Genomic DNA, 14,369 nt, shown 5'->3' on the forward strand with positions numbered 1-14,369 from the left:
GAACTAGGAGATGAAAAGGGCTGCCGGTATTTATGGAGCACCCACTGTGTGCCTGGCACATCCTCACATACGAACTCATCTCCTTACAACAACCTGGCAAGGTAGCTACTATTCCCCCCCGTTCTTGACAGAGGAGGAAACAAGCCCAGAGAAGTTAAGGGATTTTCTCAAGATCACACAGCTAGTGAGTGATAGAACCCAAATCTGTGAGTTTGTACCCATGTTCTTCGCACTGCACAGGAGTCCAGGGGAAGGGGCCTAGATTCTAGCAGTGGACATCCTCCGCCCATCCAGTGACTTGGGGCAAAGCCCAGGACCACTCATAGTCACATTGGCCTTAGGACCATGTGTTCTACCTTCCTCATGGTATTGTTGTCAAGGGTAAAAGGGGACTATTTGGTGAAATACTTTGGAAAGTTAAAAACCATATATATATATGTCAGGTATTATTCTCTTGACTTTGTCTTATATCAGCACATGTATTTTGGCTTATTTATTTATATCCTTCCTTATTCTGGAACACACTTAAGGCAACCTACAGAAATATATTTATCAGGGCAAGCTAACATAAATTAGGAGTATGTGAGGAAGATCAGGCAAAGAAAAAGGATCCGTAGGGACATAAAATGAAGCCAGAGATGCAACTAGTGTACTTGGAACAAGTGTTTTGGTTTTCTGTATGATTCTTCAGCATAGCCTGGACCAAAATACAAGCTTACGTTTAAAACCTATAAAATTGTCAACGTTGTTAATATTTTTTTGTAAAGCAAAATATGCAAAATCACACACACACAGAAAGGGGAGGAGGGAGGTTGGGGGGAGGGGGAAGGAGGGAGGTCTTGCTAATCTTATTCAGATGTGCTGCTTTCCTTTGTAGAAATTAATAGGTAATCTGAAATAACGGCAAGTGTAGAAAAAGGAAAAGATACAAAGATGTGTGTGCTCTGAGGCTGCTTTCCCACTCCCAGACACGCTGATGACATCTGAGGTCTGTAACGCCTTGTGCAGGCCAGCCGAGGGACCTGAAATAAGGGCCTTATTCTCTGCAAAGTCGGCAAACATTCTCTGCTGGTTATGCTTTGCTTACCAATTTTTAAAGAAGTTCCTATTATCCTGTATATTCAGCCTTGTGCAGCAGGGCAAAACGTTTCAATATGTTCTGCTAGAGAAAGTTTAAAACGAGACGTGCAAAGAAACCGCCTGTTGTGGAAGATGGGACGAGGGTAATGTACAAAGGAGATGGTGTGATGGGACGGGAAAGGCCCCGACATGGCCCTGACCACTGGGTCCGTGTCCCGACTCAGCCGAGGGGCCTCAGCCAACCACTGCCCTCCCAGTGCCTGCGTAGCAGCAGCTGGGCCTCACTGTTTGTGTTTGTTCAGCTAGCTAGGGTTCAAAGCACAAGCCTTTTTTCAAGGGATGTTACGAAGAGTCAAGAGATGATCTATGTGAACTGCTTTAAGCTTTTTTTTTTTTTCTAACCAAAAAAGGGAGGAAAATCAAGGTATTAATCATATTATTCATCCAACCCAAGATTCCTTTGACTTATTCCCCGTGTAATCTGTATTTATGGATAGAAGCAGCCATGCCTTGGGAGCAGAGACCTCCGAATTCATAACTGTCAGAATCACAAACCACGGGCAAGGAATTAACAGCAGTAATTCTATTTTTTTTTTTTTCCAAGAAGAAATTGAATTACCAGACATTCCTTAGCTCTCTGCTGCCGTGGCGACACGCGTTCACCACATTGGGGGCTGTTTCTGCAGGTCTTGCAGACCCTGGGAGGCAAGTGTGGCGACTTCCTACGGAGCCGTTTCTGCAAAGATGTCCTGCCGAAGCTGGCTGGCTCCTTAGTCACCCAGGCTCCTGTCAGTGCTCGGGCTGGGCCAGTTTATTCCCACACACTGGCCTTCAAGCTACAGCTGGCCGTGCTGCAGGGCCTGGGCCCCCTCTGCGAGAGACTGGACCTAGGTAGGTACCAGCCTCTCGCCCCTGGCGACACACACCCTGCGTGGTCTCACCGCCACTCTTGCGCTCCGTGCCCAGTTGTGCTCCTCCCTCTCCTTCAGTCTCACCCTGGCCTCATTTTTCCACCTATCTTGATGTGTTTTCTGATACGCGGGATGGAGTAAAGAGCCCAGGGCATCTCGCCTAGCTGTTCTAGTTTCAGCGGACAGCAGTTGGTTACTGCTTGTCCCAAATGAAGTCTGAGGGCCGATGCTTGTTTTGTTTTTCCTCTCCGCAGGTGAGGGTGACCTGAATAGAGTGGCTGATGCCTGCTTGATTTACCTCAGCGCCAAACAGCCCGTGAAATTACAAGAGGCTGCCAGGAGGTACGTCTGCTTGATCACCCGCATCTCTTTACGTTTGCTCTAAATTATCGATGATTTGCTAATGGCGAGCAGAGTCAAGCCACGTCTGTGCTTTTCTCTCCTCGCTCTTCTTGCCAGGTTACGATGGTTTCTTTAACTGGGCCAACTCTAGAGATGGTATTTTTACTGGACGCGTTTCTCTTTGCAAGTAACCTTTTCCTCTGCTGCAGTGTCAGCAGCAATGCCAAAGGGGCAAAAAGCAGAAAGACGGTGTGCTGAAGGGGACAAAGCACTCTCCTGGCCGGAGAGAGATCTGCTTCTAGGCCCTAGTCTAGTGACCAGGTGACCCTGGCACCTCTCCGGACCTCAGCTCCTTTGTGTGCAAAGCCAAAGCCTTAGGTGACTGATCTGGCAGAAGTGGCTTCACTCCACGGAGCATCTTAACGGCTGTCAGGTGCTCTAAACCCTTGCAGAGTGTGCACAAAATTGGGTGTGTACAAGCAGACACGTATGTTCCTTTTTCTAGGTAGAGTCCACAACATGCATCTGATTATGGAGAACTAATAGTTCTCCCAATAGCCAATAGTTAAACTCCACGGACTAATGGTTTAAAGGGCCTTTTCTGCCTCCGAAATTATGTGATTATAATTTCCAAGAGTTTTGCTTGTTCGAGAATAGCTGCGCCACCTCCAGTGGAAGAACTCGTTTTCCTCGAGTCCCAAGGGGCTTTTCTCAAAAGCTCAAACCAAGCACATCATCAGTCCCCAGACTTGAGACCAAAAATGTACTGTGGCCCCCTTTCCCCAGCTCTCCATCCATCGGGAGAAAGGGGACCAGAGTGGACCTGCTATCTCCTGGGTGTCTGCAGTTAAAACAAAAGTTGGCCTCCCTGGCCTGGCTCTGGGCCCTGCAGCTCTGGCTCGGAGCAAATAAAGAATCCCTCCCACTTCTTAGGCTTCTAGAAACGTGTCCCTGAGCTTCCTTGGTGGGGTAGGAGTCATCCCATTCCCTGAAGGGCTGCAAGGCTGCTCAGACTGTGAAATGAGGAAGGCTGCTTGCTCCCTTATAAACCTTGCAGTCTCTGGGAGTGATGGAAATATCTTTTTGAATTGATTTATTGTCCTTTGCAATTTTTTGCTCTTGATTTCCCCAGTTCCCTTTTTTCTTTCTGTCACTTCCCCGTCACTTCCCCTAGGCCCAGAATCAGTCATGGTTTCTGGAGCACAGGGGCGCATCCCAACCAGCTTCTTATCCTCAGACATTCTTGTTCCTTAAAGAACCAACTTAGGGTGAAAATAGTCTCCTCACCCCCCCAACACACACACCCCTGGCAGTGTTCCTAAAGCTAATGGTGCTGATTTCAGGTACAACCCAAGAATGTAATAAATTCATCCTGAAGCTTCTGGGTGCCTATTGCAACCAAGAGTCACAACGATCTGACTTTCACATTCTCTGCTCCATTCTACTTTTTCTGCATCCACCCCATACCTATCCTTCAAGTTGAGAACCATCAAACAGGCTAATATTCGCAATTCATTATCTTTTCATTTCTAATTTTCTTTTGTGCCGCTAAAAGCAATTAAACCTGGAATTGGACCTTGCTGAATTTTGAGTTGGTATTCAAGGTGCCTCTGGAGGAGGAAAATGCAGCCAGACCACTTGACTGCAGCGCCTTTGTTTGCTCTACCGCATTCCATTCGGGGTTGAGTCAGATGACCTCCCTCTTGCCAGGCTGGGAGGGGAGGAAGTGCAAGGTTGATTGGTTCACAAACACATCATCTGCAAACTTATTTTGAAGTCAAGGGAAAAAAACCAGTGTTGTCCTTGATCAGGAGCTGATTTGGCATCTTGATTCAGAAACTAATAAGCTCTCTAAATGGGAAAAGAAGTCTGAGACAATGGGAAACCTGGTCTCTTTGTGAGCCTCCTTACTGCAGGAAGAGAGGCGGGTGGCTGGGTACTGAGACACTCGTGCCTGCAGGGACTGATGAATCAGGTCCCCTAGCTCAGTGAGTGGCCCTATCTTCCATTCAGTTGTCCGCCCTTCATTTTTCTCTTCCCTCACACCCTACATCCGTTCCAGAAGGGAAGCCTGTCCACCTACCTTGCAGAATTTCTCTTCAGACTGTCTACGTCTCTTCACCTCCAAGCCACCAGGCTAGGCCACCCTCACCTCTTACCTGAACAATTGCAGAAGCCTCCTCGCCGCCCCCCCCCCCCCGTGCCCACTCCTGCCCCTCTGTTCCCCACACAGCAAGCACTGACACCCGCCGCCCACTCATGGGAGAAGGGAAGGCTGTTGTGTTTGTTGCCAGGGCCCAAGGGGGAACCCTATAGCCAGAGGGTAACAGAAACGCAGTAAAAACCAGAGCTGTCCACAGATGCCCCAATGCCCTGGCTTCCTTGGAGCTGGTGAGTTTCCGACGCGGGGTGGATGACCAGCTTCATTTGGAAGTGGCCCCTCTGTCTGACACGGCTGGTGAGGAAACAAGTGAGGGCCGGTGGCTGCTCTGAAAGGAGGTAGGTGAGCAGCTGTGTTAGGGGGGATAAGAATTTTCCTTCTGCTGTACCCTTCTAGGTTCTTTGGCTGGTCTGATAATTGATACAGGACAGATTAGTGGGAGATAAACACTTTTTTTTTTAAATTTCATATATAAGGGAGGCTTATAAAAATATGAGACCCAGGGTCACATGGGGCAGTTGAAGCTTCCTTGCCATCCTGAGGAATGGTCTAGGGGCCGGGGCTTCACAAGGGGAGGGAGCAGGGTGATCCACAGGACCTAAGATCAGGTGTTTGGTAATTAGATGTTTGCCCTGCCATACACCTAGGTTATTCTTATGAGAAGTTATCTCTGGTAATAGTTCTTTTTCTGGGCCAGGCTCCCTATTCAAATTTTTTTAGGTAGTTAATGGAGAAGTAAAAGTTTTTCTTGAATCTGCTGGGTCTTGATTCCCTTCAATCTCAAGTCAGTTCACACACCAAAGTGGCACATTTTGGGGCATCCTTCTCTGTTCCCCTTCACATGTCTGTGAGTCCAGCGGGTCGGGGCTGGGGCCTCTGAGGGGCGGCCTCCCTAGCGTTGGCATGGAGACAAACTCAGCAGTTCCATGAAAGTTCCTCTTTGTGTGCATTACGGTTGGCTTTTTCCTCCCTCCTGTTTGCTTTTCCTGGCTCCAAAGGATGACCAAGCCTGTGTTTGCTTTTTTAATTTGTCATATTAAATAGAGCCTTTGTGGCAGGCTTTTACATCCAGGCTGTAAACTCTAGAAATGGAAATTGATCAGGGGGTGGTTGATATAACCAAGGCTGTAAATGCTAAGAACAGAAACGCCATTCCAGTTTAATGCTTTTATCTAGCGAATGTGCCTTGTAAGGAGGGGCATAAATCTTGCAACTTGGGGGAGGGGCGGGGGTAGGGGTATGGTAGAACCTCACTGTGTATTGCCACTAGGTGTCACTGTTAACTGGCTATGCAAGAGAAATACCAGCTCCCCCCAGTCCATTTGGTTAAATAACTTCAATGGGTAACTACAAGTGAGCAAATCCTATTTGGGGTGTCGGAGAAGGGGTCAGCCTACCCACAGTTGTAAACAGGGCAGTGTCCCTGAGGGTAAGTGTTAGATTACAGATAACAGGTCTGTGTCAGCCATGCCCCCGCCTCCACCATGGCAGAGGCAGACTCAACTGATTTAAATTCTCGAGTAGCCCCAGAAGCCTCTGAGATCTCTCCCGGCATGCAGTGGGCCTCCACAGTTCTGTGCCTCCCTGACCATGGAGCTTTTCCTTCCCATACATGAAAGGAATCTGAGATGAGAGCACATACCCCAAATTTCTGTGTTTTTCCTTAAAGCCTGTACATGCTGTCAGCCTGATTCAACTCAACTCCGTTAAAACCACACTCTTTGGGCCTCTCTCTGAGCGTCCTCTGAGGCTCCCTGTCTTGCGGGGAGGACTCAAATCATCCAATAAGCCTCCCACCCTGGGGCTAAAAGGAACAATACCTGTTCTGAAAAAGATGAAGAACAGAGCTTTTAGGCCACTTGGTCTCCACCCCCAGTCCTGCCTCTGCCTGCCAAGAGCAGGACCCAGGTGGGGATGCAGGGGGCCAGCAGGTAGTGACTGGCGGGTGCACCCTCTGATTGTACAGGAACTGAATGCTGCGGTCCTCGGTGTGGTGGTGGTCGGGGAGGGGGTACTGTGGGTGGGGGTCCCCTCCCAGCTTCCTCTGCATAGCCATTGTATATAAGGGCATGGGGCACCAGCCTTGGAGGTGGACAAACGTAGGTTCAGATCTTACTGACTCTGTGACTTTGAGCGAATGACTTCGTTTCCTTGTGCCTCATTTTCCTCCCCTGTAAACTAAGGGTGGTGATAACACCTTCCTCCCGGAGTCATTGTGCACACGAGTTACATTTATACGTGAGGGAGACCACTCAAGCCAGTTCAGTCATTCCACTGACCAGCTGAGGATCTGTTTCGTGCCAGGCAGTGTTCTAGGCACTGATAATAGAGGAGAGCATGAGAGAGGAGGCCTCTGCTCTCACAGGGCTTGTGTTCTGGAGGTATACTCATGTGTATATACACACCTATGTGGGATATATATATAAATACATTAGATGTATGATGCTTTACATGAGTTCCTGTACATTTGGGCATGGCGTTTCTTATAAGTCTGCTTCATCTTTACTGAACTCTGAAGAGAGTTTTTCACCCCAGAATGATCTTTTCATGTTAATTGTGTCACGTCCCCCTACCACCCTCTGTGTGAGAAGTCAGGACCAGGTTTCAAGGTTCATTTACTGGCTGACTTCCCTGCTTTCTTTCTAGCAGTAGGATCCCAGCCCATCAAAGAACCAGCCGGTGCCTTCAAACCCTGGACGAACACAGACTAGCACAGGCTCGTTCATTTCATCCCCGTCAGAGCCCAGCTCCTCTCTTTACCCACACTTGGGCCTATTATATTTGAACAGATCAGGAGCCACCGAGGTGATCCGTTAGTTCAGCTGAGCTTGAAATTAGCAGCTCATCCCCTTAAATGTTGTGGGCAGTTTGTTTGAGCTTGGGCTGCAGAGCTGTTGTCCCCTTGGGTTGCACCCAGCATGGAAATGAGGGCATTCCTGATATTTTTTCTTTTGACACTTGATTAATAGTTGACAAATCCAGACCCAAGTAGTTAGCTTTCCTATTATCCATCTTTTGACAGGCATTGCTGCGTTTCTTTTCCAGGCTCATTGTTCTAAAAATACACTCAGATCTGAAGCTGTTCACTGTGCATATATAGGCATGATTTCCTGGTGTCAAAGATAAGAGACATCTGCCATGCAGATTATAAACAAAGTGGGTTGCTGGGTTTCAGATCTGAAGGTGGGGACCTCCGTGCTACTTAAATCAAGTGCTGCGAATCCTTTCCCTGCTTCCTTGGTGTTGTCATGTGATTGATAATTTACCAGGGTCAACCATTTTACAACCCGGTGGGAAAGGCAAGTATGTGCCTGCGCGTGTGCACGCCAATCCTACTGGGTTGGGAGCCAGGATCACCTGCACAGAGTAGATTTCACATATCAGACTGCCTGGCAAACCGGAGGGTAGCCATTTCCTCACTTTGCAGCGTCCGTGGCCTGTCCCGAGCACCTAAGAGGCTGGCGTGAATGTCATGATCTCAGTCTTGAGTAAAGTAGCCAGGAAGATGGCCTTGGTTATCTTATTATATGTGTGTTTATTCACAATATTTTTTTTTCATTAACGAGCCAAGTGTACCGTGTTGAAAGTTGAAAGATTGCAAAGGTGAATGCCGAGTTAGAGGGAGCCTCGCGTTGCTGCTCAGTAGCAGTGGCACCGTGGACGAGTCACTTTACTTCTCCGAGCCTCTGCTCCCTCACCTACGAGACTCGAGCAGGCATATCTGTTACCTTCCACCCAGTCACATTATTGCCAGCATTCAGTAAACTCGTGCAAATTATATTCTTTAGCAGAGAATACCAGCTCATGGGAAAAAGTAAGTAGTGGTTGTTAGCATGATTTAAACTTCTTCCTGATTCCAAAAAAGACCTAGGCTATCTTATCAATTAAGTGTATGCAACGACAACAAAAAATAATAAAAGGAAAAACCCAAGGTGACGCCGGGGCCGAGGTTAACATAGCGCACACCTAGAGCTCAGCACCCTTGCTGGAGATGAGCCTTAAATGTGGCTCTCCTGTCCCTAACAGACAGCAAAGAGGGCAATGTATATGTTGTGCAACTTCCAGGCATCCCTGAAATAAGAAAAGAGGGAGAAGAGGGCTTTGTAGAAAAAAGCACAGCTTTCCTTGGTCCTGAACCCTAAGAAAATTTCTCCATGGGTCATCTTAGAAGAACACTGAGTACTGTTGTGACTAATATCTCTAACGCCCTTGCAGTGAATACACAAGTATACTTCCTAGAGCTGTTTCTTCCCCGCATCCATCAGCAGAGCCTGCTGGCTTAGCGCCAAAGCGTAGGTTCCAGGAAAACAGTCTGGGCGGGGGAAGGGGGTGGGGGGGACAAAATAGGTAGGCTGCTACAAGATAGCTTTATCTTTCAGGGTTTGCACCTTTGTGGTGGGGGGTGGAGGGGGAGTGCTGAGGAGCAGGGAACACCGCATGTGGCCTGAGTCAGCCCCCTTGGCGCTCTGGCACAGGGCCGCTTTGAAATCTGCGCACCTAGCAGCGGCTTCGTAGCCAGGGGGGATCCAGGCCTGCAGGGGGCCTGGAGGCAGGAGAGGCAGCCAGATGGAAGGGGCTGCTTTTAAATCCTGCCCCAGTGGGATTTAAACCCTTCTAGGCTCTGGCTTATTTTTGAATTGTCTGTAACAGATTGGTCCTCTCAGTGCCATATCTTTTTAAATATGCACAAAGCAATGGAGTCATTCCACTGCATTTATGATACTTTGTCTTGTGGTACTTTAGGGGTACGATTAGCATCGTAAGCTTCTACTGGTGTTTATGGTTTTAAATCCCGTCCCCATTGCATTTAAATATTTTTATTATCGGTCTCTGTGTGAGGATGCGAGATGGAGTTAGATCGATAGATGAATGGTTTTGAACAGGTAAATATAGTTAAGTCTAACGAGTACATATAGCTGCAAAGGTAATTGGTAGTATTTATTTGGAAAGTAAATCGTTGCTCCAAGTCATAATCCTCCATTTCCAACATTTAGAAACAAAAAACGACCTCCTCGCAGGAGAAGATAGCTAAATTGAATAGCAAGAAAGGACAGGCTTGAAATACTGGTTAACCAATGAACCGAGACCCATTAGAGTAAATTACCGAGATAGAAACATCACCCCACTGCTTGCTGGCTAGGACACGTCGACACCCTGAGCATCCATTTGTTTAAAAGGAAACACACACAGCCTCATTTGTAGCATCAGCATGTACTGAGTCGTGGGAGAAGAGATGGCCAGAGAAGAAAAGAGTGTGGAGATTCTGCCAGCGAGGGAATAGCAGGGAAGCTGGAATAACTTTGTGGGTGTGCCCACTTTCCGACGAGTGAGTTTATTTTCTGATTGCATTTAGTCATGGCTGTGTAGCGACAGCCTGTATCATGTTCCTAAGGAGACATCCCTGAATAACTTCTTTAGAAGCCCAAAATAAATAAATAAACAGATCACAAAGCCACAAGTTCTTTACCACTGGCACTTATGCAGACAGCTCATGAGAGCATTTTATAAATCCAGAAGGAGACAAGGAGCAGCAGATCCCTCAAGCAAGTAATTGACAGAGAAAGAATAGCCTGTCACCCAGGAGGGCTGGAAGCTCTGCATTTCAGTTACGGTTTATTTAGCTCTACTGGGCCTCGATTGGCTGGCGGTTTTCTAGAGCGTCTTTAGAGCAGACGTCGTCTAGACCGAGGGTACACCCTGTAATGCTTGCATCCGCAGCAGAGGGCTTTCTTTGGGGTTTTGCCACTGACCCGTTGCCCATGCTTGAGGACCACTGTGGACTGCTGGGGCTGGAAGGGGCCGTAGAACCGATGTTACTCAGAGAAGCAGCTTGCCGTGCCCTCCTCGAGTCCTTCCCCAGCCCCACCCCACATGGGACGCCTAGTGTGGTCCTCTCCACCGTACACTGTGGGCCTCTGTGATTAGTCCGTTCTCCCCACCCGCATGTGGAGCCCCGAGGCCAGGGCCTTTGTCCATCTATCGTTGTATCCCAAGCACCCAGCCCGGCGCCTGGGCTGGAGCAGGTGCTGGGAAACATTTGGCAAACCACAAGGAGATGGTCCCCAGCCCCTGCTGACCGGATTCTGGTAGCACATTGCTTATGTCCCCAGGCCACCTCGCCCCCTGCTTTGTCACCGGGAGCCGTCCGCTATTGATCATAAAGGAATGAGCCGCTTCTGTGGGTTTTGGTGTCTGGAGTTTATTAGGTACTTGCTGATGCCCGTCAATTGTAGATAGGGCTGGAGTGCGGGGAAATGGCTGCCTGCATGAAGCGAAATTCAATAAAACCGCATTTTAAGTGAAAAATCAGTATAAACACCAGGCTTCTTTGCCATGGAAACAGAGGTTGCTTAGAAACTGCCTAACGGCAAGTTCTAAATTTTTTAAAGTCAAGTTATCATTTAAGCTACACGGCCCTACAGGTTATTGAGAGATAATCACTCGCCTCAGGACACTCGGAGGCATGAGGCACAGCTGAGTGCCTCCCGAAACTCTGGGGACCAGATAATCTCTTGATAACTGTGCTCCCTGGAGCCACTGATTTGGGCCTAGGGGAAGGAGAAGGAAATTTTTGTTCAGGACTTAAATGGTGTACATCTATTTTTTTTTAAGTGTTTCTCTTTGGGTTTGAGAAAACGTGGAGCTGGCCATTTGGCATGTTCAACAGCCATCTCTGCCGCGTCTCACGACGTATTAGGAACATTTTCCAGGCAGTTGCCCCAATCTCGTCAAAGCAGAGGTCCTGTCTTTGTCTTCTGGCTTTGGATGACGCACAAGGGCTTTTAAGGTCTTCAGCTTTGGGCTCTTCACTTTCTGGGAGCCCCTGTCCCCAGCTCAGGATGGGCAGGAACCAGCCCCAGGACAAGGTGGTACCAGAGTTTGGAGCAAAGCTGGGCCACTGAGCTCTCAGACGAGACCTGCTGGATCTCCGCTCGGCTCCCAGGGCCTTAAAGTGAACAAGGTCCAGGTTCAGAATGTGTGTCGGTGTTTAGAGTTCAGCAGGCTGCGTGTCTTTGGCCGAGCAAGCGCACAGCTACACCTGCCAGCACCTGGTTGCACAGCGTGGTATTCACTCCCAACCTCAGGCGCACAGAGGGCAAAGAATATTGCGTTCGCTTCTTCCTGAAAATAACGGGCAAAATTAGAACACCATCGGCTGAGAACTGGGACCCCCACCAAGTCAGTAGGAAGGAAATTATGAGTGAAACAAAAGACAAATGTTTTGCCCTTTTCAGAGTGTCTGAGAAGGTTCTGTGGTGTGGCGGTGCTGTTAAGGTTGGTAGAGATAATTATTCCTTAGACACACACATACCCTCTGGAAGGAACAGTGTTTTCATTGTATACTTCAAAGTGTTTTCCTGCCCCTCATCTCCCTTAGAGCCTCGCACCAAACCTGTGAGGAGGGTGGGGGTGGGGGCTGTGATCATCTTCCTTTGGAGAAAGAGGAAACTAACTTGCTCCAGGCCGCAGAGGCGGGAGAGGGAACTTGCATTGCTGCCTGCCATTCTGGGGAGTCCACCCATTTAATAGCTAAGGAAAGAGACTCCAAATAATTCTCCCAAGAATTTGGCTTTTACTCAGTAATAGAAAGTGAACTTCGTATGCACATTTTCTTTGCCTCCCTGTTAGTGTCTTATTTACGAGTTCTCACAGGGTTGGGTTAAGCATCTGACTCTGGCTCAGGTCATGATCTCGTGGTTTGTGAGTTCGAGCCCCGTGTCAGGCTCTCTGCTGTCAATGCAGAACCCACTTCGGATCCTCTGTCCCCATCTCTGTCTCTGCCCCTGCCCCACTCGTTCTCTTTCTCTCTCTCTCTCTCTCCAAATAAATAAACTTAAAAAAAAAAAAAAAAAAAAAAGGCGTTTTCACAGGGCAAAGAGAGTGGCTTCTTTCCTTTTCCTTTCCTGCCAGAGAATACAACATCCACATTTAGCATGTTAAAAAGGACTCAAAAAGAACATTGCGACGCTTTCATGCCCTGTAAGTCAGAGCCGAGCTCTGACTGACGTGGGCTGGGCTGGGGCACCACTTCGCTGGGTACTGCCCGGATCAGAATACTCCTTCGTGTGCCATGCTGTAGCTTGAGAAACTGTTCTAGTCCTAGAAGGAGAAAAAAATCACACGAAACCATTTGCATTCTGACAGTCTTTGGCACCAGGGAAACCTGTCAACTGTGTCACGTGTAAATAGAAATCAGCTTCCCATTTTTGGTGTGTTTTTTCATAATTTCCCTTGCCACTCTAATTATCAAAGATATTTTTGTTTTTAAACAAAAATTGTCTCCCACGCAGGCCCCATCTCCTTTCTGCAGTGAAGTGGAAACAGTGAATTGGAATATTCCAACCACTTCTCCAGCAACCACTGCTGAGATTATAAGCACAAGATTATCCTAAGTAAAGGAAACTTGAATTGTCTAGGCACAGACCAGGCCAAAAACATGTTCAAAGGGTCCCCTCCCACCTGCCTACCTTGCCTCCTTCGCAGGTGTGTATTAAACCCAAGGAAGAAAGCAAAACTGGCTTCCCCAAAGTAAAAGCCACATCCCCTGAGGGCACGGTTTTTCAGATTAACAAAATTAAAAACAGCATTTAGCTCCATTTAAGTTCCCATTTGATGCCCAACAGTATGGGAAAGGCTCCTAGGGATGGTCATCAAGAATAACATGTGATCCATCAAATAGATACTATCTACCCTATGACTGGGTAGATAGGGATCGCATGGGCTAAACGCTGTGTAGGTCTGGATCTGTGTCTTCTCATTTAAAGCTCAGCAAAACCCTGAGTGAAGTACATCCCCAATCTTTAGAAACAAGGCATTTTTAGAGACTGAGAGCAAGACAAGTTGAAAAATCTCCCACGGCCACATAGCAGTGATGCCTACGACAACATGAATCCTATTGGTAATGTTCCCTAGTCCTTCCTTGGTGGTGAGCAGCTGGCCCCTCCTTTAGATCCTTTTATAGAATGTAATTTTCCAGAGAGATCTGTCATCTTAAGTCATTAGCGTGCAGTGTAATAAACCACTTAGCTAAATACAAGAACCTGTCGGGTGAAGTACTTGTTGAGAGCTTACCATGTGCCATCCCAGGTGCCCAGGGTATAGCGGTGAACCCAACAGACATGGTCGTTGCCCTCAGGGGCTGTATTGTGAGGAAGGAAGATGGACAGTGAGTGCTGGGAAGGGTGTCCTGAAAGAGAAAAGGAGGGGGCAGCCACCTAAACAGAATGGTCCAGGAAGGTCATCTTCTCCGAGCATGTGCTCTGTGGACTGAGATGGGGAGGATGGCTAACGGAGCTGCCCAACTGAGGAGGACCTTCTCCTCCCTGAGGTTGAAAAGCCAGAACCTGAACCACTGCGTCAGCCAGGGGGATGAAATTTATACTTGGACTGCCCATGCGGTGGCCCTGGGCACGTGGTTGGTCACTCAGAAATGGGATATGAGGAGATAAGGGGCAAGGGTGTGCCCCCAGAGTTCAGCCCAAGTTGAAAAGCCTCACCCTTCGTGGGCATAGGGTGTTAGGTGGCCCTGGCTCCTTCAGCTCTGTCCCTGTCATGTGGAGGACACAGTGCTCTGCCTCTAGATTGGCCTGGCTCTGTCCGTTCCTGCCTCAGGCAAATAACTGGGTCTGATCCCTTTGTGAACATGTCCAGACTACCAAGAATCCTTGGCTCTTGGTGGCCAGAAGAGGCCAGCTACCCAATTCAGCAGCAAGCTGGGGGGCCAAGGATGAGGACCCGGAGACTCAGGAGTGTGGGCTTGCCCTGTGAGCCTGAAATGAGGGGTGGGCCCTGTCAGTTTTCTTTGAAAACGTCTGCTTGACACCCCAGAACTTAACTGGATTCTTTGCCAAGAGCTTGTTTGATGTCAATATTGT

General features: G+C 48.3%; 1 protein-coding gene across 1 annotated transcript in view; it reads left to right on the forward strand.

Annotated features, from left to right (window-relative positions):
• The window catches only part of TTI1 (TELO2 interacting protein 1), a 45,226-nt gene that overhangs the window by 29,883 nt on the left and 974 nt on the right, over positions 1 to 14,369 (forward strand). The window contains exons 6-7 of the mRNA XM_003983479.5: positions 1,767 to 1,971; positions 2,246 to 2,333. Coding sequence (XP_003983528.2) covers positions 1,767 to 1,971; positions 2,246 to 2,333 — 293 coding nt within the window. The remainder of the gene's footprint in view (positions 1 to 1,766; positions 1,972 to 2,245; positions 2,334 to 14,369) is intronic.

Source organism: Felis catus, chromosome A3, assembly GCF_018350175.1.
Source record: "Felis catus isolate Fca126 chromosome A3, F.catus_Fca126_mat1.0, whole genome shotgun sequence".
NCBI lineage: Eukaryota > Metazoa > Chordata > Mammalia > Carnivora > Felidae > Felis > Felis catus.